Genomic DNA, 27,371 nt, shown 5'->3' on the forward strand with positions numbered 1-27,371 from the left:
TTCAGCGCCTTGTTCGTCACTGCCCTCTACTGTTGTAACATGAAAGTACATGCAGGGTTTATGAAACAATAAATTGAACTGAAACTTAAACTGTGTTTTTCTGTTATTTAATTATTCCAGTCATCATTCATTAAATGGTCGAATTTTAACTTGAAGAGAATAGATTTTTCTTTTTTTTTTTGGGTGCAGCTAAATTAGGCAGTTTTAAAGACACATCTACATAAAGTTAGCCATTAACTAGACTGATTTTACACTTAATGGTTTCTTTTATAGCACATACTCCAGGAGTTGCTAAACATGCATCTCCATACAGTGGAAGCTGATCAGCAGGGGTGAGGGTCCACAGTCTGATTGCCAAAAACAAAGCGGGTCTCAGAACTCTTTGTCAATAACATTTTCACAGATCTCGTTTCACATTGTTCTACAAAGTCACCTCACTAAAATCAGGCATGTTCAATTTGATGGTGGTCAGAATTAAATTCTTATTTTGGGACTCTTGAAAACCTTATTGTATGTGAAATTCTGACATGGTCGTCATAGATCGTGATTATACTTGTTACTGTAGATTATACTGTGCATAGGTTTGAGGTTGGGTTCAGTGACATTGGTTAGGGCAGTGGTTTGTAACCTTTTTGACTTTAAGGCCCACTATTTTTATTTTGGCTAAATTATTCAAATCTACTGTAAAGTGAAATACACATCGCTCCTTCTTACAGATGGAAAACTAGGACCTGTGTTTAAGGACCTGTGGCCCACTCTTGGGCCGACTGTGCTGGAAATTATTAACCTCTGGATCTGTTTCAAATCTTCAGTGATTAAACCATTACCTAAGAAATCTAATCTTGACCCTAGTATGTTGAAAAACTATAGGCACATATCAAATCAATCATTTTGCTCTAAAATTCTGGAAAAGGTGGTTTCACATAAGCTTGTGGACCACCTTACTGAGAATAACTTTTTTGAGCCACTGCAGTCTACAGAACATATCATTCCACAGAGACAGCTCTCACTAAAGTGGTGAATGATCTGCTTGCAACGGATTTGGACACCACTACGGTTTTGGTTCTGTTAGATCTTAGTGCTGCGTTTGATGCCATGGGTCATCATATTCTCCTCAATAGGCTGGAGAATCATTTTCAGGTTACTGGGGAGGCCTTTGCATCGTTGACGTCATACCTAACCAGTTGTCACTGTTTTTGTGCAATAACAATAATACTTCTAACCTTAGTAACATGAAATTTGGGGTTCCACAGGGGTTCGTCTTAGGCCCCCTGCTTTTCTCCCTTTATATACCACCCCTTGGGCACATATTGCGGCATTTAGGGATTACCTTTCATTGCTGTGCTGATGATAGTTATACATGCCGATAACTGCTGGTAATCTCAACCACATAAAATCCTTAGAAGACTGCCTTGCATCAGTGAAAAGCTGGACATCTAGTAATTACCTACTTTTAAACTCTGACAAGACTGAAATGATGGTTTTTTGCCCAGTGAGACACTGGCATCAATTTGGCCAGCTGACGTTTACATCACACTAGTGAGGAACCTTGGGGTAATTTTTGATTGTACGTTGTCCTTTGAGCTCCACATTAGAGATATTACAAGGAGTGCTTTCTTCCACCTGCGAAATATAGCAAAGATTTATCCCATCCTGTCTATGGCTGATGCTGAGACCCTGAGTCATGCATTTGTTTCTTCTAGATTGGACTACTGCAATGTTCTATTTTCTGGTTTACTGCAGTCCAGCATTAGGGGTCTCCAATTGATTCCAAATGCCGCCGCCAGACTTTTGAAAGTTTGACCACATTGCACCCATTTTGGCATCTCTTCACTGGCTTCCTGTTCCTGAGATCAGATTTTAAGGTTCTGTTGCTAACCTATAAAACAATTCACAGACAAAAACCTCCCTACTTAGCTGACCTATTTAAACCCTATGTACCAGCCTGGGCTCTGCATTCTCAGGGTTCAGGACTACTTTGGGTCCCTAGGGTGAATAAAAAGTGCAGGTCACAGAGCTTTCTCTTATTGTGCACCTGCTTTTGCTATCCTCACATCAGCATAGAACATTAACTTGTCAAGTTGTTTAAATGAATCATCTATTTTTAGTAGTTTTTATATAGTGTTTAAAACATCTAATTACATTAACATTGTACCACACTTAAATTTTGGTTTCGACTTGGAAATGAAAAATTCATGGCCTGCTGTTGGATGTGTAAATGTGTCTGTGTGATTATTTTTATTTTAGTTGTTTTTTCTGTCAGATTTATTAGTTTTGTGCTTATTTATTCAATTTATCAGTGATTACTGCATATGTGTAAAAGGCTTTGTAAAGTACATGTAAAGTCTCAAACATTTTGAGAAACTACATTATTAGAAGTGATAAGACTTAAAGAGTGTGTGGAATTCAGATTTTATGAAACTGATCTTTCTGTTGCTGGCGGCCTCCAGTGTGTTCGTTGCAAAGGTCATTCATAAGATTTATAGCTAATTTGAAGAACAAAGTCCTCATCTGGGTGCCTTGCTGTACAAGATTCAAGTCTCTCCTCGTCCACATTGACGTGTCATTGCATTTTCATGACACTCTGTGATCAAATCGGCTGTAATGTGAATGTCTGTTCAGCAAAGGTGGAAGACGAATGTGTACTGTGCTAAACTCTCACAACCCCAGTGTGACAGTTGTGGTTTTAATTTAAATTTGGGAGTTATTGTACCTGGTTTTTAAAAATGACAATTTTGTTTGGTTAAATTATATCTGTGGACCTACAGCTAATTATCTGCCTTAAGTTTTATTTGTATTTATAATGTATGTAATCTGCACTTTGTGTTCAAGTGCCCAATTATTTATGGACCTGACTATACAATTTGACGTTTTTTTGTTTGTTTGTTTTTGTTTTTTTGTTTTTTTTTTTAAATAAAGGTCTTTTTCCGTTGTTTTCTTAAAATGCCATTTAGATATACAAATAACATTATTTGTATTTGTCTGTAATCTGCATTTTTATTTATTTTTGGAAGTCCTTTTCCTTTGTGTTCTTAAAACAGCATTTATATATAAAACATTGAATAATTGTATTTAATGTCTAATCTGAAGTTACTGCTCAGTTTTAAGCATTTAAATATTTATAGAACTATTTAAATATTTATAGAACTGGTTATAATATGCGCCTTTTGCGTTTTTTTTCGTATTTTTAAAATATAAACTAAATCGCAAAATACAATAATTTTGCAAAAAATGTTTGAAAGTTTTTTCCCCTCCTCTGTGTCATAAAAGCACACGGTGGTTGCTAAAGCAGACTCTGAACAATAAGATGTAAACGTGACCTTTGGTCTTTTGCTGTGTTGTTGTCCTGTTTGAGTTGTAAAGTTTTTTTTTTTTTTTTTTTTTTTTTTCGTTCTCTCTCACTTTAAATGCTCGTTTTTAGCTTTGCTCGAGAAAACGAATCAAGTGTCAAAGGACAACGCGCTGAAGCTGAACCGTGGTTCTGACGTATGAGCTCTCACATCGCGTCTGCCAAATATTCTGTGCAGTTTCTTGTATACTTTCAGTGCGACGTGGAACCAAAATCACACAGGCAGCAATAAAAAAGCAACAACACTGTTAAGGGAACTTTGGACGCATATCAACAATCCGTCGGACTTTTACCTTCTTGTGTCGACGCGGCAGAAAGCCTATAAATACCGAGTGAAGCTCTGTCACCTCACAGACGTTAGACCGCTCAGGATCCTACGGTAAGTTATTAAAAACGCATTTTATAGCTCTTCTACACGTTTAAACGTTTTAATTTATAGCATTAAAGTAATATACAAAATCAGGTTAGATGTACCAGGTGTAATTTCAGTTACTTTTTGAATAATTTGATTTATCAAGAAATTTAGCTTAATTTCTGATGTTTTTTTTTTTAACCCGTAACCTGTATTAAACAGGTTACAGGTCGTAGAAACTACATATAATCGCACAGTTTCTAATTTCGTTATGAACTGCCCTTAATTAAACTGCGTGAAATTGTTTTAACTGGTGTGTCCTACATCCTGGTTTAAAGTGGTTAAAACCACTTAATAATTGCAGCCAGATATTATTTTTAAACTTGTTTGATAAAATATTTTTAAAGCAACTTTTTTGACACCAAGATCATTAGAAAGCCACTCTGAGGTATGGATGACAGCATGACGTCATACAGTGACGACAGTGTGACGTCACACAGTGACACTGTGTTCCTTTGTTTTTCATGTGACTAAACAAAACACTGAGCTCATACATTAGAAGAAAGAAGCAGCCTGATCACAACCAGGAACTTTAACCTAAGCTAGTATTTCAACCCAAACAGCATATAGCTAAGGTTTGATTCCAGCTTCTGAAGCTCCATCACAAAATTCTTTGAATAATTTTGGTAATATCTTAAATTGATTTTCAAAACTGGCGCAATGTGCATAAAATTGTTTGGCAGTTTTTAAATTGATATTAAAGAGTACTAACAACTGGATTTAAATGGAAGTGTACTTTGATTTTTATTTAAACTAAATGTTGGCTTATGAACTGATTTCAATGTATTTTAATTTATTAACATGCAGGTAGACATGAGGTAATAAAAATGATGTCCTTAGAAGTACAGAAAGCCACCCTCCAGGGTGCCCGTGTATTATCACTGAGCCATAGTTGTCATAGAGTCAGTGGGCCTCATGTATCAACGTTGCGTACGGCGATGTTTGAGCGTATATGGGGTGTACGCCAAAATGGCTGCGGTACTTGGCATTTATCAATGTGGTCGTTGGCGTACGCTACGCTGAAAATATACACCAGGTCGAGAGGTGGCATAAATTATACACCAAAATGAACCAGAGCTGGAATCCACATAAAAATGAAGATGATCATGATAAACAGTGCCATTATACAAATCAATGCATATATTACATAAATAACACTTTCCTGATTATACTACATAATAATCAATACACATCCCGCCTTTGCGGGATTGTTATGGAGCACGATCCGTGGTCACAGCGCTGACAGGAAGGAAAGCGCTGCTCGCCTTTTTCTCCAGACTTCGAGCCTGGAGCCAGAGCAGCGCTGAGCTTAACTTCATGTGGTGTGATCGTTTTAGACTATGAAATTGATAATAATAACTGTAGTTTCGTCATTCCCTTAATTCGCCCGTGCTGCAACCAGGTTTTGTCGTCTCCATTCGGTTGTCACAATAAAATAAATACAGAAATACATTTAAAAAATAAAGAAATCTGACAGATTAGGTGTATCTTATTAATTGAGAGAGCAAATATCCACGTCAAGAATTATTGACATGTGAAAAGAGAATACAGTGGTCCTTCGCTATAACGTGGTTCACCTGTCGTGGCCTCGGAGTCTCGCGGAGTATTTAGTCCAATTTTGCATGCCTTTTTTTTTTTTTTTTTACAGTGTTCTTTGTTCTGCGTGTCTGTTTATAAGAATCTTGTTGCCCATAAGAGAAAAGAGCACCAACAACTACTCATAACTGTGTTTGTCACTCGGAAACAGACACCTGCAGCCAGGTGTGAGTGGGAAAGGCGCAGCGCCAGGACGCAGAGGCGCGATCTGTGACATACTGGTCAGTCACTATTAAGAATTTCTTATGTGTCCGACCTCATTCGTTGATCGTTAAAATTAATTCGTTAGTTCTAAATGCCATCATAATTATTTATAGGAAAACGTTCTATTTTTATTTCTCAAACAAATGTTTGGGCCTGAAAACAGTTTGGTATTATTTTCCTACTAAGGCTTGAACTTTGAGAGTGTTTACACACGAGAGAAAAGTGAGAAAATGTTCATGCCTGATTGAGAAAGTGTATAAACTGTGTAGTGAGGGGTTTTACAGCTTTGAAACGTCTATAATTGTAAAAAAATAACGCTGACTACGTCGCGGTTTCACGTATTACGGGCTATTTTTTAGAACGTAACTCCAGCGATTAATGAGGGACCACTGTAACACTTTATTGATTATACTACAAAACAATTGATACGACAGCCGCTTTTGACACTCTATTGGCACGCGTCGTGATTGGTGGAGTTCTTTTTCTTTGCCGTTTTCCCGTCTTTCATGTCGTAAAATGAGGGTGTGTCTGAAGCGGAGTCTGAATATTTATGGGCGTGTTTATTATAATTACGATCGTTTCCACCCGCCGCATTTATCAAGATCACGTCAGGCGTACACCAGAAATGGGCAGGTGCGCACTGCTTGATACATGTCACGGTGACTTTGGTGTATTTCAAGTTTACGCCATAAATTTACGCCACAAGTGCGCAACATTGATACATGAGGCCCACTGTGAGGCTTTGAGTCACTTTATGACTGTCAGCTATAGAGACAAAAACAAAAGAGTTCAGACCAACATATAAAAACAAGAACCTGAGCACGGAGGTATAGTCTGAAACTTTTTAACCCAAATTACTTCAGACCCAGCTGCAGTCATGTAGCCATGTCGTAATTCAAAACACAATAAATCAAATCAAATCAATTTTATTTATATAGCGCCAAATCACAACAAACAGTTGCCCCAAGGCGCTTTATATTGTAAGGCAAAAGCCATACAATAATTACAGAAAAACCCCAACGGTCAAAACGACCCCCTGTGAGCAAGCACTTGGCGACAGTTGGAAGGAAAAATTCCCTTTTAACAGGAAGAAACCTCCAGCAGAACCAGGCTCAGGGAGGGGCTCTGCTGGGACTGGTTGGGGTTGAGGGGAGAGAATCAGGAAAAAGACATGCTGTGGAAGAGAGCAGAGATCAATCACTAATGATTAAATGCAGAGTGGTGCATACAGAGCAAAAAGAGAAAGAAACACTCGGTGCATCATGGGAACCCCCCAGCAGTCTAAGTCTATAGCAGCATAACTAAGGGATGGTTCAGGGTCACCTGATCCAGCCCTAACTATAAGCTTTAGCAAAAAGGAAAGTTTTAAGCCTAATCTTAAAAGTAGAGAGGGTGTCTGTCTCCCTGATCTGAATTGGGAGCTGGTTCCACAGGAGCGGAGCCTGAAAGCTGAAGGCTCTGCCTCCCATTCTACTCTTAAAAACCCTAGGAAGTACAAGTAAGCCTGCAGTCTGAGAGCGAAGCGCTCTATTGGGGTGATATGGTACTATGAGGTCCCTAAGATAAGATGGGACCTGATTATTCAAAACCTTATAAGTAAGAAGAAGAATTTTAAATTATATTCTAGAATTAACAGGAAGCCAATGAAGAGAGGCCAATATGGGTGAAATATGCTTTCTCCTAGTCCCCGTCAGTACTCTAGCTGCAGCATTTTGAATTAACTGAAGGCTTTTCAGGGAACTTTTAGGACAACCTGATAATAATGCATTACAATAGTCCAGCCTAGAGGAAATAAATGCATGAATTAGTTTTTCAGCATCACTCTGAGACAAGACCTTTCTAATTTTAGAGATATTGCGCAAATGCAAAAAGCAATCCTACATATTTGCTTAATATGCGCATTGAAGGACATATCCTGATCAAAAATGACTCCAAGATTTCTCACAGTATTACTAGAGGTCAGGGTAATGCCATCCAGAGTAAGGATCTGGTTAGACACCATGTTTCTAAGATTTGTGGGGCCAAGTACATTAACTTCAGTTTTATCTGAATTTAAAAGCAGGAAATTAGAGGTCATCCATGTCTTTATGTCTGTAAGACATTCCTGCAGTTTAACTAATTGGTGTGTGTCCTCTGGCTTCATGGATAGATAAAGCTGGGTATCATCTGCGTAACAATGAAAATTTAAGCAATACTTTCTAATAATACTGCCTAAGGGAAGTATGTATAAAGTGAATAAAATTGGTCCTAGCACAGAACCTTGTGGAACTCCATAATTAACCTTAGTCTGTGAAGAAGACTCCCCATTTACATGAACAAATTGTAATCTATTAGATAAATATGATTCAAACCACCGCAGCGCAGTGCCTTTAATACCTATGGCATGCTCTAAACTCTGTAATAAAATTTTATGGTCAACAGTATCAAAAGCAGCACTGAGGTCTAACAGGACAAGCACAGAGATGAGTCAACCGTCTGAGGCCATAAGATCATTTGTAACCTTCACTACGAGGTCTCTTAGAAAACTATCCTACCTTTTTATTTTTTAAAAAAACTATATGGATTTGAATGACGTGCGATTACACCAATCATTCTTGAACCCTCGTGCGCATGCGTGAGTTTTTTCACGCGTCGGTGACGTCATTTCGCTGTGGGCAGGCCTTGAGTGAGATGTGGTTCAGCCCTCTCGGCTGAATTCCTTTGTTTCACACGCTGCTCGAGACGGCGGGCGTTGCTTTATCAACATTTTTTCTGGACCTGTGAGGAATATCCGAGTGGACACTATTCGAGAAATTAAGCTGGTTTTCGGTGAAAAGTTTAACGGCTGATGAGAGATTATGGGGTGTTTCTGTCGCTGTAAGGACTTCCCATGGAGCGGGACATCCTTCAGCGCTTCCAGGCGCCGTCGTCGGCCTGTTTCGACCTGAAAACATCCCAATTTAAGGCTTAATTCACCCAGGACGTCGTGAGAGAACAGAGAAGATTCAGAAGAGGCCGGCATGAGGACTTTATGCGGACATTCCACTGTTTAAGGACATTTTGTAATGAAAGACGTGCGCGCAAATTCGCCGACTCGTTTCTGTGACGACTCGGCGAATCTTTGTGCGCGGCGACAGGAAAAACACCTCCATGTTGAAAACCATTTGTAAAATTCAGGCGGCTTTTGATGGCTTTCAACAAGTGAATAACTGAGAAATTGTTTAACAGCTTGGGCATGTTACAACTTGCCCGTTAAGGTTTCCAACGGAGGTGTTTTTCCTGTCGCGACCCCCCGCGGTCGGGTCCGGCCCGACATGCGACTCTGCCCGCACGTTCTTTCATTACAAAATGTTCGTTAACAATGGAATGTCCGAATAAACTCCTCATGCCGACTTCTTCTGAAAGTTCTCTGTTCTCTGACGACTTACTGGGTCAACAGAGCCTGAAATGTGGAAGTTTTCAACTTGAAACGGCGAGATGACGACGCCTCGAAGCGTAGATCGCCGTCAGGCACCATGGGCCGTCCTTAAAGCGACACTTACAGACCAAATCTCTCATCAGCCATTAAAATTTTTACAGAAAACCAGCTGAATTTATCGAATGGTGTCCACTCAGTTGTGCCTTACAGTTTTGAAAAAATTTTGATCAAACAAAGCAGCAGTCTCTGAGCCATTCCTAAACAATGAAAAAATCGACGAGAGGGTGGGCGACTCCTCACTCAAAGACTGCCCACAGGCGAATGACGTAACCGACAGGCCTGAAAAAACTCTTGCATGCCCACGAGGGTTCAAGCATGTCTGATGTAATCACACGTGATTCAAATCCATATGGTTTTTGAAAAAAATAATAAGGTCAGATACTTTTCTAATAGACCTCGTAATGCTGTTTCTGTACTATGATGATTTCTAAAACCTGACTGAAACTCTTCAAATAGACCATTCCTCTGCAGATGATCAGTTAGCTGTTTTACAACTACCCTTTCAAGAATTTTTGAGAGAAAAGGAAGGTCGGAGATTGGCCTATAATTAGCTAAGATAGCTGGGTCAATTGATGGCTTTTTAAGTAATGGTTTAATTACTGTTTTTGGTGCTGCTTCGTCTAAATGTTCATATCTGTGCTGAAACGATTCTGATTGTCACTGTTTCGTTCCAGGTGTCAATCATCATGAGAGCGCTCGCACTCATCCTGGCCCTGGCAGTCATCTCAGGTGTGTGCTACACTAATTTGAAGGTTTTGTTTTGTTTTATTCCTCCTTTGAAATTCACACTGAGGGACATCAGTCTGAGACTCAGGTGGGTTTGTCTCTGTCCTATACTAGGCTGCCATGGACGGAGTGTGTCATCACTGGTGTCGAAGAATCCCAAGAACCCCTGGGAGATGACTGTGGAAGCTTTTAAGAATTATTTTGACGACATCGACTCCAAAGCCAAGATGATGCTGAAGGACATCAAGAGCTCTGAACTCAGCAGAGAACTGAGGTGAGTTCATTTTACAGTCACAAAGGATTTGGACCGACCCACGAGTTGAAACACGAGCCACAGAATGAATCACTGTTGTTGACTGACGTGATGTTTCAGATAATTTCTGTGGTTAAATGTTGATGTGCTGTTAGCGTTAAAATGGCTTTTTCAGACTCTCAAATACATGAATATTTTTTAAATATTATTATATAAATGTGTTAATATTAAATATTGCAGAAGTGAAGCAGAGTAGGTCCTTGTTCGTACTTGGCTGGGAGGCCAGGAGGCCATGAGCAACATTATCTTATAGAACTGAAGTGTCATTGGGTAGGGCATCCGGTGTAAATCTTGTGCCAAATCCCAATGCTGATCTGCTATGGTGACCCCAAGCAACCAGTGGCAGCATTGATTCCAATCCATGTCTTTGACAAATTTTGGTGGAACTGTTTGGTCAAACCTCAAACATATTGAGGTGTAAAGTAAACATTTACCTCCAAAATGTTGTAATTGCCCTCATATAGATTGAGTATAAAAGTGAATCTTTTATTGGTATTATTGTGGGGAAACACACTTATATAACATAATAACTCTTGCAAGTGATCATGGTATTATTGCACTACTGTTGGAGGTACTAAAAATCTGTTAAAAATGGGTATCTACTGTAGACGATTACCTACGACAGTCAGTTTGTGCCTATTTCCAGTTTCCCTATTACAAATAACCTGTGAGAGGACTTGAAGGAACATCTGTCCTCTATACAACTGTCCTCTATACAACTTGGCCCACTTTTTTGATTTTTTTGTTAAACGAGGCAGAGCACGTGGCTTTGTGGGATTGGAGTTGGACTACCAGTATACAGACCAGGATTTAATTCAAGGTGTGTGCTTTCAGCTACCGGTTTGTGTCTTTGGACAAAACACTTCTTCTGCATAGTCTCAGTCCACCCAACTGTAAACGGGTACTGGTGTTGCAGACTGAACGGTCCGCCCTGCCTTCACTGCACATGCGTCATTTCTGTGCGTCAGCCGCGGTTCACTGATCATCGCATCGTTTCTGCTTAAAACTGCACTCCAGTCATCATCTATCTCAGTGACAGATATCTGAAGCTTTTGTACAAAAATCATTGCCACATGAATTCAACATTATTTCATAATAAAAAAACGGAGGAAGCGATCACATCGGGGTGAATGTGAGGCATTATTTGTAAAGCGCTTTGAGCATCCGATGCGGATGGAAAAGTGCTATATAAAGGCAGTCCATTTACCATTTAGCTGCTGTGTTCCCTGTGCCTCCATCATTTAAAAGCATCATTACTGACTCACCAATTATTGCCTCATTTCTGCTTAAAACGGCCTAATTTCTGCTTAAAACTGACTTTAGAAGGATTTAAGAGGTTTTACTTTGTCATTTGATGGTTAATAATCACATTTTCCCCTTTGATCGCTTTGGGTGTAGAGACTCAGAGTCTCAGGCGATCTGCTGTAGTCCCAAATGACGCATGTGCAGTGAAGGCAGGGTGGACCCATTTTTTGGGGGAGTGGGGGGGATGTTTGGTCTGTGACTCGGCTATAGCTGGGGAAGTAACCTATGACTGACTGGTGTCCCATCCAGAGGAAGTTTCAGACTCTTCCCCTTCATCCTGCGGTATTCATGAATAAACAGCGGGCCTCAGGGGCTTTGTAAAAATTTTTCAAATGAGAGGCAAAATCTATTCCTTTAGAAAGTAGGGGGCATGCTCCCCATGGGCCGCCCAGGTTCCTACACCCATGTTAAAAAAAAAAAAACCTCCTGAGGTTTCAGCTAATCTGCTGAATAAAGATCACTTTTCTGACATTTACTTTTTCCGTGTATTGATTCAGTCTGAGCCACAGTTGGATTTTTACTGTTTTAATCAAAGCTAATCGATTACTTTAAGGTTGAACTACTGAACTCCTGCAGAAACATAAAATGTTAATTTTGTTTTTGAATGAAGCACCAGCCAAACACTAAACCTCCTCTGCTCCTCCAACAGCACCCTGATCCAGGACAGCATGTCTGAGCTGGCCATGTACCGGGACGACCTGCAGACCAAACTGGCGCCCTACACTCAGGCAGCAGGAGAGCGGATGAGCGAGGACCTGAAGCAGCTGTACCTTAAAGTTCAAGATCACATGAACAACGCCAAGAATCAGATGGCAAACTATGGTCAGGAGCTGCAGAGCATGGTGGAGCAGAACACTGAGGACTTCAACGCCAGGGTCAGCACCTACACCCGCAAGCTGAAGAAACGCCTCAACAAGGACATGCAGGAGATCAAAAAGTAAGGATGAAGCAGAGGATGATGAGAAATTTTATCTGTATATACCTGCTTTAATATCATGCATTATATATTTTTTTAAGTTTCATAGTAAATACTGTGCAGTCCTTGCCAAGTTTTAAATGGTTTTTGCAGGCGAGCAGATTTACTCCATATTTACTTTATTTATAACAGCACAGAAAACTCACAAACTTAATTTTAAATTAAACATTAAAATTAGATTTTTCATGTCATATTTTTTCAAGTTATAGCATAAAACTTTTCAAGTTTCACATTAAAATGTCAAACATGTCACATTGTGATTATCACATTACTATGCATAGTTTTTCACCTTAAATTGTGAAATTTCACTTGTAATAATGTAAACATTTTTTTTTTTAAATAACTGGTGTGGCAACACTACTCTTCTGTAACTTTTTACACCTTTTGCACTTGGTTTCCCTTTTTACTTACTAATCCTGACTTGTCGAATAACTATGTGGAATTGACCAACCATGTCTGACTCTTTAAAAACATCTACACTCTTTTCTCAGGAATATCGATGACTATTTTGTGGATTTTCAGTCCAGCACCTCAGAGAACATGGAGAAGGTGAAGTTGCGTTTCCAGCCTTATTTTGGCCAGCTGCGTGACAACGCCGGGGCAAAAATCGGCTCCCTGGGCGAGCTGCTAAAGTCTCAGATGGAGAAGGCGAAGGACAAGCTGGAGACAACAGCAGAGAACATCAAAGAACAGTTGGACAAAACTGGCGAGGCCATCCAGTCCACCATGGAGAACAGGATGGAGAACGTTCGCGACTGGTTTCAGTCTGTTGCTCACAAAATGAAGCTGTGAATCCAGAAATAGGTCTACTCAATTTCAGGATGTTTGACCAACTTAAATTTTGAGGTCGATCAACTCTCACTCAATTTAATGAAGTTTGCTGAATAACTTTTAACTGTGCTGTACATTGTTTTATCTCCTGCCATGGCAAAACCTAAAGGTTGGTATTTCAAACCCTGAATAACCATGTCAACATGTCCTGAGTTGATCTGAATCATGATTTTAAGTTGGTATAACTTCACGTGTCACTCTCTTAAGTGGAGCCTGATGATGAGCTTAAATGGAATAAAGTCAGAAAGTCTGCAAGTTTCACTTTTCTCACAAATGTTCTGACTGTTTCACTTTTGGCATGTCATTAAAAACCATACTTGAAAAAAAATATTGTTGATCATCATTTGAACTTAAGCTCATCTGCTTTCCTTTTTTGTGTAAATATGAACTTATTGATGAATAAACGAGTGAGCTGCACATAACCAACAGTCAAAAAATCCAACAAAACTGTTGTTGCTATTTTTACTCAAAAAGTGTTTTCATAGAAAATATTTTCACAGATCACAGACATTTTACTTTACAGAGGGTTTTTTGTGATTTACAGAATGATTCTTTAAAATGTTCGTACGCAAGAATTCAACACACAACAGTTGACTGAGTTTCATTGGAACACAAATGTATACCAAAAGAAAAATCTACATACAGTACAGAGCAAAAATCTTAGACAGGAAAGAAGCTTAATGTTGCAAAAATATTGAAAATCACCTCATTGACAAATAAATGTACAATAAAGACTGATAAGACAAAACAAACATCTTGTGACTGTCAGGATTTCACAAGAATGTTCCTTTAGTCAACTAATCACTGATTAGTATCTCTTGTTGGGGCTGTAAAACTATGACGTAATCAGGTTTTTATTCACCTGAAAAGGTCTGTTACTTTCTGGAAAGTAACAGAAAATGGACAAAATTAGCTCAATTTAAATGGGGGGTGGGTGGGGTGGGGTTCAATTTTTTTGCACATTACCGTACACAAGAAGCCATGAAATAAGAAATACAAGGCATAAACCAAAGTAGAATACTAAAAAAAAAGTGCAGTGTTCAAACACTGAAAATCTAAAGACCAAAATGTTTTAAGCAAAATACAAATCTACTCATTTAAAATGGTTATTTAAAAAAACATATTCAACTTACTCCAAAAAATGCAGTTAAATATCAGCTGTGTAGTATTAATTCCACAGCAGAAAAAGGGTGTCAAGAATTCCCCCTAAGGATATTAAGCACCGTTTCACTTTTGTAAAAACTTGTTAAATGGTTACAAATTGTATGTCAATAAACCATATTTTTATAGATACAATGAAAGGAAAACAAGTTTCCAAATGATCTTGCTTTAAATGCTATTTATTGGTGTGTGTGTGTGTGTCAAATAACTATGGGGGGGGGGGGGGCGCAACTATTATCAGTCAGAGATGACTGATTGGATGTCTATTGCTGTGGGTGTGGCCTGAACTGTCTGAAGTTGGTGATTTGAGCAGGTCGGCGAAACAAAGGTGGAGGAATATTACAAAATGTTTCCAATATCCACTGCAGTGATTGGTCGGAATCACAAATGTCTTGCAATATTTTGCTGATCTGAATGTTCCCCAGGGTGGGGCTTAGTTCAGTCCAAATCAATGCCATAAATCCCGCCTATATTAAAATTATCCAATTAAATCAAACCCGACATGAACCTCCGCTCAAACATTCAGACTTTTAAATTCCAACATGAGGAAAACCTGTTCATACATTTTTTTAACTCTCCAATCAAATTTTTCCCTCCACAATTTTTTTTAAACAGTTTGAATAAACTTAAATGTTTTCCTTATAAGACGATCAGCACGTTACATTGTAGATTTACTTATCATTATGTTTTATCCATATATCTCCACAGGTAGATGGATAGTCTGTCACATTTGAACAAAAAGGGTTAAATATTGCTGTGGACTTTTCTCCTCCTTACAAACAATGGACAAATCCATAGAAGACACCTCAGCCTGTCTTCTTCCGAACTGGCTGATGTGGATTACGTGACTGTTTTTAGAGTCACACAATCTTTAAGATGACTCCTAACACTTTTTTTTGCACAGAGCAAATGTTTCAGACTTTTTGCCCCATAGGTCTTTGTTCTTCAGGTGTAGTCAGTTTGCCTTTACTGGAAACTGTTTTTTGAAACCAAAATGCTTTGTACTCTGGTCTTGCGATTCATGTCCCCCTGGCATGAATGATGTAATGTTGATACAGCTTTGAGATATCCTTAAATTTCTGCTGGCAAATGATACAGGAGTGGGCATCATCTGTGGGTTTCACCAAAGCTGCCAAGGGATTTATCAATCGTGATGAGGGTTTTGTCAAGACTGCAGAGGGTTTCGCCAAGGTTGTTGAGGGTTTTGCCAAGGCTGCTGGGGGTTTTGTCAAGGCTGCTGAGGGGTTTGCCGACACTGCTGAGGGTTTCGGCAAGGTTGCTGCGGGATTTCTCAACTGCAATGACGGTTTTGTTGATGCTGCTGAGGGTTTCCCCAAGGCTGCTGAGGGTTTTGTCAAGGCTGCTGAGGGGTTTGACAACGCTGCTGAGGGTTTCCTCAATGCTGCTGAGGGTTTCCTCAATGCTGCTGAGGGTATAGTCGGTGCTGCTGAAGGTTTTGCCAAGGCTTCTGAGGGTTTCGGTGATACTGTTGAGGGTTTTGTCAATGCTGCTGAGGGTTTTCCCAACCCTGGTGAGGGGTTCATTGACTCTGCTGAGGGTTTGGATGACAGTATCAAGGGTGTCATCAATGCTGCTAAGGGTTTTGTCAATGCTACAGAGGGTTGCGGTGACACCACCAAGCATTTTGTCAACTCTCCTGGGGGTTTTGTCAACTCTGCTGAGGGCTTTGGCAACTCTGCTGAGGGTTTGGACATTACCAAGGGTGTCATCAATGCTGCTGAGGGTTTCGTCAACGCTACAGCGGGTTGTGTTGACACCACCAAGCGTTTTGTCAACTCTCCTGAGGGCTTTGTCAACTCTGCTGAGGGTTTTGTCAGCTCTGCTAAGGATTTTGTGAAGTCTACTGAGGGTTTCATCAGCTCTGCTGAGGGTTTTGTCAACTCTGCTGAGGGTTTTGTTAATTCTGCTGAGGGTTTCGACAGTGCTACCAAGGGCTTCATCAATGCTGCTGAGGGTTTTGTCAATGCTACTGAGGGTTGCATCACCACCAAGGGTTTTGGGAACTCTGCTGAGGGTTTTGTCAATTCTGTCAAGGGTTTGGTTGAATACACTGGATCTAAATCCTGCATAATTGGGGATTTTTTAGATCGATGGAGCAAAAGTTCCTTAAGTTGATTTATCGCATTGCTTTTTTTAAGTCCAACATTAGTCATTGCTGTACAAACAGACTGAGGGCTGGTTGAACAATTAGCTGGACTTGTTTCGTGACAATTAGCAGCACTTGTTTCATGACAGTCAGCTCTTACGTTGTTGATAGAGGTAGTAACAGGTAGGCTTTGATTGAGAATCTCTTCAGGCTCCTCTTCTATGATTTTAACAGTGGTAAGCGGTTTCGGAGATGCAGCAGGTACAACATACAGACTGTCGGGATGTGGGTACCTGAACAAGTGTTTGTCGTTGCACAATGGAATGCTGCATTTTTGTTCACTCGACTGTGAAACCATTTTTGGGGTGTCTGCAGCTCTGTTGGGAATGCAGGATACTATACTGTCTGGGGGCTGTTCTGGCTTTTTGCCGCCTTCAAAGTGGCACACCTGGTGCGCATGTAGTAAATCTGCACTGGTGAACTTGGCCGTGCATTTTGTGCATGGGTATGGGAATAAAAAAGGCTCAACAAACCCAGCGGGCTGTGGGACTTTGAGACGCAGCCTGTGAGTCTTCAGGTGAGTCTTCAAAGCGAGGTTACTGGAGAAGGAGACACCGCACGGGAGGCAGAAATGAGATTTGGCACCTTTGTGCAACATTTTATGTTGCTTGAAGTTCCTCACATTAGAGAAAGCTTTTCCGCATGTTCGGCATTTCATACATTCTGGCTGATTGTGACTTTCTCGGATGTGGCTGCTCAGGTTTTCCTCACTTTCAAAGGTGTTGGGACATAAGGGGCATGCGTACGGCCGCAGCGATGCATGGTCCCACAGGTGGTCGGTGTATGACCCAAGGAAGTGAAACTCCAGGTCACACTCCGTGCAGGAAAACGGCCTGCCAATTTGTCTGTGTGTACGCTGACGTAGCCGCAGCGTATTCCACCTCTTGAAATATGGGTATCTGCCACCATGCCGGAAAATTAGTAACTGCGAACGACTTCTGACCATTTGACCAGAACCACCAGTGGTTTCCAGGCACAAACCTGGACCAGGATTTGTTGATAAACTGCCGCCATCGTTACCTGACGGACATGGAGATGGCGACTGCACGGACACCGCTGCTTCTCTGTCTCTTTCCACCACGGATGAAACAACCTGCTGCCCCTCCAACTGTGGAGCTTCTCTCTGACCTGTTTCAGATTCCTCCAAGATTTCAGAATTGCACAATCTGCACGCCGTCTCCTCTCCACTACATCTGCAACAAGTGTCACAATGACTCCTGATTTCAGACGCCTGTTTGTAGTGTTGGCCACACGTGTCACAACAGTGCAACGGCGCAGTGGTGTGTGTTTGCAAATGTAAATGATACTGGCACCAGTGGCGGAAAAGCTGCTTACATGCTGGACATTTAAAATACACGGGCTGAGCTATTTGTCCGTTAATGCCCCGCGTAACCAAGAAGCTGTCAGTATCAATGGAGCCTTTGTTTCCAGAGCAAGCTGAAGACACCTGATGTGCACGTAAAGATGCAAAGCTCCTGAAGGCTTTGTCGCATTTTGAGCAGGAGAAATCTGTGGTCTCTGAGTGTGTTTCAAAATGACTTTGAAGCTCGGGCTTGTGGTTGAAACTTTCACTGCACACAGAGCAAACATATGGCTTCACGGGCCAGTGGGTCTTCTCATGAGTGATCAGACTGGAGGACTTGCAAAACTTTTTCTTGCACACGGTGCAGCGGTGCAGTTTTCCTGCACCGTGGATCCGTCGGTGCATCCTGAAGGTGGCTCTGTGGGAAAACTCTTTTGAACACGTGGGGCAACTAAAGGGTTTCTTGCCCATAGAATCGCCCTCCTGCAGACTTTTTGCACCTTTTGCTGTTGCAGAGCTATGAGATTCTTTCATATGAATTTGGAAATGAGCAATTAGCTCGTCTTTGTGTTCAAATTTCCCGTCACAACATGGGCAGCAAACTGTTTGAGGTTCTCTGTGGATTTTCAGGTGTGTGTTGAGTTGTGAGAGTTGAGCGAACCTCTTGGTGCACCTCAGGCATCTGTAGGGTTTCTCGCCTGTGTGAATGCGTTTGTGTACTGTGATTGCTGAAATGTGTCGAAATACACGGCTGCAGAATGAGCACAGGAATTGTCTCTGCAGTTTAGCTTTTTCATGGCGAAGCTTCGAAACCGCTTTGATGCGTTCTTTTATATTGAGACTCTTTTTATCGCCTGCTATGAAATCAAAGAAGTCAGATGAAAGCGTATATGTCAGAAGACTCGCTGAAGATTCCCCTGCTGTTTGGTCCTGTTGTTGTATGCTGATTGCGTTTCGATGTGGACTCGCCGTCTTGTGGATTGTTTCTGACGGCAAACTTTGATCAATATCTTTATCTGAATCCATTCTGGAAAACGTAGCATCAAAAGTTGTAGCTTTAACAACAGCGTCTTCCACCGTCAAACTTTTAGATGCTTTTCTGATGCCTTTTTTGCGTACTTCCATAATTTTTTCAAACACTTTGTGACTTATGAGATCGTCTACATCGTTTTTCACCTTTTGTTGCTCTGCTTTTGCATGTTTCGGCATGAGAGCTTTTTTCTTCGTCGTCTGTCGAATGTTTCGGTATGATTTTACCACCTTTCTCCGACGCACTGTAGTCACTTTTTCTGCCTCACCGTCAGCCGCTGAAGCTAACATGTCTTTTTCTATTACCGGTGTGCTTTCTTCTGTTCGAGTCTCCTTTAAATAACTTGTATCTGCCTTGTCAGGGTCAGTCAATGCAACTGATCCGGTTACCATAACTGGACTTTCTACACAAGCTGCGGTATCGCCCGCAGGATTTACAATTGCGACGTTACTGACATTATTCTGCACTGAGCTAAACTCTAGTTTTACTTTTTTGTATCTCTTCCTAACTTTTGCTTTTACGGCATGTAAATTCTGATTTGATGAAGCTAGATTTGAGATTTGGGCTTCATCAACTCCTTCCTCTGACCCAAGTGTTTCCAGATTTGGTGATGCCCTTTTCCTTCCCCGCTTCTTTTTCTGTTTTTCAATGGTTGGTGTGGTTGCAAAGCCACTTTGGACCTCAGCAGTCACCTTACCAACTTCTTCAGCTATTCCTGAAACTTTTTCCCTTTTTCTTACTGCTGAAATGTTCTTTTTGCGTTTTGCTTTAGTCATTTCTTCAGGATTACCTGCTGAGACGACGCCCTTCGAACTGTCGGATATCCGCTGCTCATCTGTCACTACATTCGACATCCTCTCTTGATTTCCGATAACTGTTGCATCTTGCACATTTCCAAGGATATTCTGAACTTTTATAACGTTACCTGGAATACTACTCTGCTCTCCTGCTTCACTGACTATTGCCTTCTTTGTGCGCCTGCGTTTTGTTGGTACGGTCACCTGTGAGCGACTAACTAAACCCTTGTCAGGTTGTGCACTCTCGCCCTGAACCTTCACGTGACTTGTGAAGACTTGTTTAGCAGCTGCTGCTTTTCTGGGCTTTATTTTCTCTGTGCCAGGTTCCAGTTTTGGCTTCTTTCTCCTCTTTGTTTTCTCTGCTGGTTTGCAGACTGTCTCTGGAACAACACCTCCTGTGTTTTCCAGACTGTGTTCTACGTTACTGCTGACTGGTTCGCCAGTTGTTCCTGCATTAAACGGCTCACCATCTGGCGGCAGCACAGTGGGACTGTTTGCAATGTCCGCTTGCTTTTTGGCTGTTTTCCTTTTCTTGGGTGGGTACGTTTTTGGTGTTTTGATGACTGATGCGTAACTGTCACATGACTCCATTTTTAAGCCTGATGCAGAAAAATCCACTTGATTTGCAGCCGACACTTCAGACTTTATGTTCAAGTCAAGATTCAGAGTTTTCTTTGTTTTTGCTTTGCTCATTCCTCGTTTTCGACTCACTTTGGTCCCTTTTCCCTTCCCCAATGTTCCTGCATCACCAGCCAAATCTGACTCCTCTCCTAATTTTGTCTCTGGAATAATTATGCTGCACATCACACAGTCACAGTTTTCCTGCACAAGAGAATTTAAAATGACTGGACTCTTTGCAGGACTTTTCCACGGTTGGCTGGTTTTTGAAATCCTCTTTTTCTTTGCAGGTGGCGTCTCTGACTTGAAGGTCGGTTCAGGCTTGATATTTGGTGCCTTTGTTAATAATCCAGCGATGTCGTGACGAGGTGGATCCCGGGGTTCTGGTTGGTGAGATAATTGAATGTTATCAGCTTGTTTTTGTGAGTCTGGAGGCTGTGAGCTTGTGATCGTTGGAGTCAAACTGTCATTGAGATCTGTTTGCATTTGCGCCTGCAGTGATGCGTCTCCCAAGAGCGTTTGAACTTGTTGACCTGAGTTACATTTCGGTTTGGGAGCACTGATTTTCTTTTTCCTGGGTTTCTTTTGGGGTTCTGTTTTTAATGCCAAATTTTCTGCGGTGCTGTCCTGGTTTCCACTTTGAACCTTTTTCGCTTTTGCCGTTTTTCCCTTTGTATTTGCTCTTTTGCCTTTTCCTTTCGGTGCTGTTTCAGCATCAATCATCGGTGTTGTTTCAGTTCCTAATTTTGAGTCATGTTGCAGGTTTAACACATTGATCTCTTTGACGGGATCATTTAATGTTTTTGGATTCTTGGGTTTCTTTGTGGGACTCTTTCGTGGTTGGCTCTTTTTCTTTGCAGGCAGTGTCACCAACTTGCAGGTTGGTTCTGGTGTCTGTGTTAATAATCCAGCAGGTGCATGCTGGTCCACTGTACTCATACAGAATGAGGCACTGGGTTCTGGTTGTTGGGTTGATGGTATATCATCACCTTGGCTGTAAGACTCTTGAAACTGTGAGTTTGTGATCGCTGGAGTTAAACCATCTGACGCTTCGGCACTGAAGCCTGCTTTGATTTGTTTCAGCAGAGAACCGCCATCCTCCAAGAGTTTTTGAACTTGTGAACCTGACTTGCATTTCGGTTTGGGAGCACTGATTCTCTTTTTCCTGGGTTTCTTTTGAGGTTCTGTTTTTAATGCCAAATTTTCTGTGGTGCTGTCCTGGGTTCCAATTTGAACCTTTTTCGCTTTTGTCGTTTTTCCCTTTGTACTTGCTCTTTTGCCTTTTCCTTTCGGTGCTGTTTCAGCATCAATCATCTGCGTTGTTTCAGCTCCTAATTTTGTGTCATGTTGCAGGCTGAAAACGTTAATCTCTTTGACGGGATCATTTAATGTTTTTGGATTCTTGGGTTTCTTTGCGGGACTCTTTCGTGGTCGGCTCTTTTTCTTTACAGGTAGTGTCACTGACTCGCAGGTCGGCTCTGGTGTCTGTGCTAATAATCCAGCAGGTGCACGCTGGTCCGCTGTACTTGTAAAGAATGAGGCACTGGGCTCTGGTTGGGGGGTTGATGGCACATTATCAGCTTGACTGTGAGAGTCTTGAAACTGTGAGCTTGTGATCACTGGAGTCAAACCATCTGGTGCTTCGGTGCTGAAGCCTATTTCAGTTTGTGTGTGTACAAAACCGCCGCCTGTGGCACGAGGCTGGACAACACGTTGGCCCCTGTTGGGTTTAGAAGTAGTGATTTCCTGTTTCCTTTTGTTCTTCTCAGGTATAGTTTTTAATGCCACGTCTTGTGAGACTCCCTGCTGGCTTTCTGTTTGAACCAACATCACGTCAGTGGACACTAATGAAGTCACAGGTGTCGATTCTGTTGACTGGCTGATGGACTGAGGAGTTGTAGCGACAGCTTCCACAGATCCCACTGCAGGGACATTAAGAGGCTTTGATTTGGAGCGGCGGCATTGCTTCCCGCTCGTTGCTGCGTTGGCTAGTGAAGGCGTCGCTTTCTTTCTCTTCTTTCCTTTGCCTGAAGCCTCAAACAGAGGTGGCTGCTGGGTAAGCACAGCCTCTCCTGCAGTGATGTCACACTGTTGACCATCATTGATTATTTCCCCTTGATGGGCGACTGGTAAAACTTGAATTTTTGTCCTTTTCCTGGATGTTTGGCCAGTTTTCTTTTTTACTTTCAAGACTGCTCCGGTGTTTTTTATTCCAGAAGGATCCTCGCTGTGGACTCCTACATCCACGTGAGCAACATCTGATGCCATAAAACCTTCGCCAACAGGCGGCTGTACCCCCGCTGATGAAGGATTTGGTAAAGTTCCATTTTTCACTTTCACTTTTGTTGGCTTTTTGCGTGCTTTAGATGTTTGGAGACAAACACTGGATGTTGCTTCTTGTATGTTTGTAGGCAGCTCGTTGCCTCCAAACCCAATTTTTAGATCTTTTTTGACGGTTTTCTTTGATATCTTTCGCTGCTTTGGTTCGGTTACTGGCTGTGGAACATCTTGTGGTACTTCGACCGAACTTATAGGCGTGTCACTGATTTCTGTTGCTCCTGGAAACTTTACCGCCCGCTTTTTGATGGGAGAAGATGTTCTGCGCATTCGCTGAAGAATCATTGATGCAGCTTTCTCTAAAGAAAAGTCTGCGGATAGTGAGAAAGGTGGAGCTACAGTTTGTGAGCTGCAGTCATCGTTTGATTCCTTGGGAGCTACAGAAGTGTTGTTCTGCTGCGCCGCCGATGACTCACCTCCTTCTACACTCGTTCCGTCTGGTGCGTCTGCCATCTTGGACTCCCATTCTTTTGCAGCAACAAACAGTTTGGCCATTTTCATGAGTGTTTTCTTTCTGAATTTCCGTCCAGGTCTGTGCTTCTGCTGCTGCTGCATTTCGTGAAGAACTGAGTGATACAACATTTTCTCCTCTTTGCTCTGTTGAATCGCTCGTGGCGTTGGTTGAATCTGGTCTTGCACGCTGGCGTCTGCTTGCTCAGGTGGTTGCCCCAAGAAAAGCTGTTGTGATTGAGCTCTGTCACTAGGTGGCACCACCTTCTCTCTCTGGTTATCATCGTTCGTGCTTATGGGCAAAAATTCCACGTCAGGTTCACGATGAGCAGCCGCTGATCTGTGACAATCCTCGTCATTACAGTCTGAGGTTTGTGTTTCAGTTTGACAGGCTGGATAAGAATCTTCTGCAGGGGAGGCGGAGTCATTGTGCATGACTGCAACAGCGCCCTCTACAGTCACGACTGAGGGGCTGTTGGCTGGAAGCTGATGTTCTTCAGTGGTTCTCTCCTTGTGGTCCTCTCTGCTGAGACATGAGCCGTCGCAGCTCCTCTCCTCAACCTATTAAAAAAACAAAACAACAACAATTATCATGTAAAATCAACCCATTAAATCCCATTAACTGATGTCCAAATGTAGCAGACTCACTTTTCCATCAGTGAGTTTCTCAGCAGGATTTGAGGAATCCTCTAAGCCAGCGTCGGTGGCGTGCTCGTCTCCGGTTACTGTTCCGACTCTCATCTCACAGATGACTTCCTTTGATTTGGTTTCAGGGAATGAAAAGTCCAAACTTTTGCTCTCAACACGTCTCTCCTCCATGATGTCAAAATATTAGGTGTTGATCTAGTATCACAAAAAAATAGAGGCATGAAAATGTTCTGGGCACCTCAGGCTTTAACACATTTTGAATATTTTATTACATTATGGGGGGGGGGGGGGGCAGGCTTCTCTATGTTCAAATTTCTAAAATCATGCCCTTTTTGAAAACAAATCTCTACAAAATGATATCAATTAAATAAAAATTTCAAAGCCAAAATTATGGAGTGCATAATTACAGGCTCCAATTAGTGTTACACACACACACACGCATGCACACACACACAATCATCACTTTTACAGACAGTTTCCTTTAGACAAGTCGGCATAGATACGTGAACATTTCACGCTTTAATTTGTCTTCAAAAATACAAACAAAAGCCACAAAAACTTTTAACTCCCTCTGAGCTGTCTGGGAGTCTTGGTGGCTTCCCTCACTGGTCTTAGTCTTGCACAGCTGCTCAGTTTTTGAGAATTTCCTCCGTTATACAGATTTACCATACAGTAGCAAATTGTCTGTATTTCTGAATCATTTATAGAAAATCCAAGACAAATTCATACCCAGATGCCTATAACTCCCCCAGCGTTGTCTGGGAGTCTTGGTGGCTTTCCTCACTCTGAGAATCACATGTGCCTTCTGGCAAACGGTCAAAGTTTCACATCATTTTCTCAAGAAAAAACACTTTTGGTACAAATTCATATTAAATCAAAGAGTCAGTTTATTTTAAAAATGAATATTTGCCATTGCCACATGTCTGTAGATCCATCCATTGATAGTGGCTTCCTACCCCCCCCCCCCCCCCCCCCCCATATCAAATCAGCATGTGCTTCTTCAGCAGGTTTAAATAATTACAACAATTTGATTTTCCTTCCACTGTAATTACACATTAACACGCGTGTTAATAACGGTTCAGTACTAACAAAGACGCAGGATCGTGCACGCGTGACTGATCGCATATCTTAGCAGGCTGAAGTTTGCACGCGTGTTTATCGATACTAATACACGCCAGGCGAAGGAGGTTGGTTAAAAACAAACGAGCAGGTTTCGTGGGTTAGTGGAGACAAAACCAAAACCACACAACTTGACGCACAGAGCCGCTCGTGCGCATGTGTGACTTTTCTTACCGCCTTCACAAACCACGATCACGCTATCGTCGCCATCCACGCCGTGAGGGTCCCCGGTGACGATTTAGGAAGAGAGAAAGAAAAAAAGATCGGGGATATAATCAAGTTTATTGTTTTGTACAGTCTGGTTTGTCTCACGTTGCAGTTGTTTTCCTGCAGGAGGAGCCACAGCCGGAAGTGCCTCCCCCCGCCCCCTCCCTCAAACACAGACCAAATAACCGCTATTTTTCTGCAAGATACGGAAATTAATAAATTCTTATGCCTGTGCGTGAAATAGTGGCGTAAAGAGATCATATTTTGCTTTTACGCGTCAATGTGCAATTGTTTAAATCAGTGATTCCCAAATTAGCTGCTCCCTGGTGGGCAGTGAAGGTACTGCAGGTGGGCCCTGAGGGGCCATACAGTTCTAATTAGTCTGGTGACACCTGTCCCACGACACCATGGAACTACCTCGGGTCCTGGATGTCAACCACACAGGCAGACAATCGATCCAGCCGCACATCTCTAAAATAACCATCAGCTGGCTGAAACGTGGGCGCCCCCTTTGACTCCTCCGGTCAGTGGAGTTCTCATGTTCTCACCACTCAGGCGTCTGTGTGCTGGATCATGCACAAAGAAACACACTACATGTCCAAAATGTCCAAGCTGACGCTTCCCCACAATGCAAGTGATACTCCTCATCTTAGTCTCCATAAACAATTGACACATTACTTTGACACAAAGGATCCTCCGAAGAAACCTGATACCACAGACAGCCAGTCGTCACCTTAGGTCACTGATTAGCATCTAAGTCTCATAATCATACAGCAAGACACGAAGCACCAGTACCCAAAAGACTTGAACCTTCATCCTCTTGCAAAGATATCGGCATCAACACCTCTGTCGAGAGACCTCAGGACTCCATAAGATCTTCCCCGGTGTCTCAGTTTCAAAGGCCAAGGGCCCAGATGAATGAATGTTACTAACAAGATAAAATATATGTCTCTATGGGTTGAACACTTTTATCACAAACAGATACATGATGGCTGAGTCCAGGAAGTTGTTAAAAGCCTGAATCTTAGTGTTGATCCAGGTCAATCTCAAACTCAGTTTATCAAGTGTTGCGGTCACAGTAACCATTGATTCCATAAAAATTACAGCATTGTCCACAAACTCAAGGTCAGTAAACCTTTCCTTGAGAAAAAAGGCACCTCACTGGTTTCCACAACCTGACCCAACATCCAGTCCATGAAAGCATTGAACAGTGGAGGAGCCAGAACACATCCCTGAGGAATACCAGTTTTCACTGTGAAAAATTCAGAGTCTCTGCCTGTATTTGTGTATAGGCTGACAATGATGTCCAACAACGTTTTAGGGAATTCACAAAATCTCAGGTTGTCCCAAAGAGCAGCTCAATCAAGTGACTAAAGGCTTGAGTGGGCCATAGAAGATTTTCAGATTTAATTCCTTAAGTTTGGGAGTGGCTGAATTAAATGTAAAAATGCAATCTAAAAAAAAGTGAATTAATTTTGTGTGTGTGTGTGGGGGGGGGCACTAATTAATACCTAAAATATAAATGTTAATCACTGCTAGAACTACCAAAGTAATTTATAAAAATTTTAAGTTATATTCTCAACTACCATACTTATATTTTAATTTGAGGTACATTAACTTTGAGTATTTCCATTTTTTCTTACTCTATATTTAACTAATCCTCAGAGGCATGTATTGTACATTTACACAGCTTTATTTGTATGGCACATTTGTATTGTCAAAGTTAGTTTGTAGATTCAGGATAATAATACTAAATATAATCAATAAATATTCTGTGGCCTTATATCAGTAAGGGTTTGTCCACATTAGTTACACATTTACCAGCTGCAACATTAATACTACAACATATTTGTTTTTATGTTCTGGGTCGTTCTGCATAAACAACGGCAACGGCAATAATAATAATAATAATAATAATAATAATAATAATAATAATAATAATAATAATAATAATACAATTTATTTACATGAACGTTTTAATAAGAAAAAATTACAAAGTGCTTCTCATCATAAAACAGATAAAAACAGTTCATATAAAATGTCAAGTAGAAATAAAAATTACAATAGCAAAAATATAATTCATAACATAAAACGAAGGAAATAAGTTTTAAGATTTGCCTTAACTGGCAAGCTGAATATTTTAATTTTTGGTGCCTTAAATATATAACTGATACCAAATAACGTTTTAAATGCAGGACTTTTACATTTACTATTTATTTTTTTAAAAGTTAAATATTATTATTTTTTTTTTTTTCCACCAGCGATTTCTGAAGCACGCGTGAAGATCACAGCCATACCGACAACCAATCACATTTATCTATGCTGCTTCTCTGCCCAATGGGAGGCTAGAAAGCTTCCATGCGCT

General features: G+C 41.3%; 2 protein-coding genes across 2 annotated transcripts; one reads left to right on the forward strand and one right to left on the reverse strand.

Moving 5' to 3' along the window:
- The first annotated feature begins 3,532 nt into the window (after nt 1-3,532).
- apoea (apolipoprotein Ea) lies at nt 3,533-13,421 on the forward strand. The gene is made up of 5 exons (XM_034161524.1): nt 3,533-3,728; nt 9,693-9,747; nt 9,859-10,018; nt 12,012-12,299; nt 12,830-13,421. Exons 2-5 carry the CDS (start codon nt 9,705-9,707, stop codon nt 13,128-13,130), a joined length of 792 nt encoding a protein of 263 aa, XP_034017415.1. The 5' UTR covers nt 3,533-3,728; nt 9,693-9,704; the 3' UTR covers nt 13,131-13,421.
- si:ch73-347e22.4 lies at nt 4,232-25,137 on the reverse strand. Its single transcript, XM_034161522.1, has 6 exons — nt 24,974-25,137; nt 23,681-23,875; nt 22,726-23,593; nt 15,319-22,680; nt 6,511-6,518; nt 4,232-4,243 (listed from the first exon to the last, which is right to left on the reverse strand). Exons 2-4 carry the CDS (start codon nt 23,849-23,851, stop codon nt 15,350-15,352), a joined length of 8,370 nt encoding a protein of 2,789 aa, XP_034017413.1. The 5' UTR covers nt 23,852-23,875; nt 24,974-25,137; the 3' UTR covers nt 4,232-4,243; nt 6,511-6,518; nt 15,319-15,349.
- Between the last annotated feature and the right edge of the window lie 2,234 nt (nt 25,138-27,371).

The sequence above is a fragment of the Thalassophryne amazonica genome, chromosome 20, assembly GCF_902500255.1.
Source record: "Thalassophryne amazonica chromosome 20, fThaAma1.1, whole genome shotgun sequence".
NCBI classification, from domain to species: domain Eukaryota; kingdom Metazoa; phylum Chordata; class Actinopteri; order Batrachoidiformes; family Batrachoididae; genus Thalassophryne; species Thalassophryne amazonica.

Coding starts and splice junctions, on each gene's coding strand:
- apoea (XM_034161524.1), top strand. CDS start 9,705: ATGAGAGCGCTCGCACTCATCCTGGCCCTGGCAGTCATCTCAG. Junction 9,748..9,858: donor GGCCCTGGCAGTCATCTCAG/GTGTGTGCTACA, acceptor GTCCTATACTAG/GCTGCCATGGACGGAGTGTG. Junction 10,019..12,011: donor GAACTCAGCAGAGAACTGAG/GTGAGTTCATTT, acceptor CTCCTCCAACAG/CACCCTGATCCAGGACAGCA.
- si:ch73-347e22.4 (XM_034161522.1), bottom strand. CDS start 23,851: ATGGAGGAGAGACGTGTTGAGAGCAAAAGTTTGGACTTTTCATTCCCT. Junction 23,594..23,680: donor AGAAACTCACTGATGGAAAA/GTGAGTCTGCTA, acceptor TTTTTTTAATAG/GTTGAGGAGAGGAGCTGCGA. Junction 22,681..22,725: donor ACAGCCAGTAACCGAACCAA/AGCAGCGAAAGA, acceptor AAGATCTAAAAA/TTGGGTTTGGAGGCAACGAG.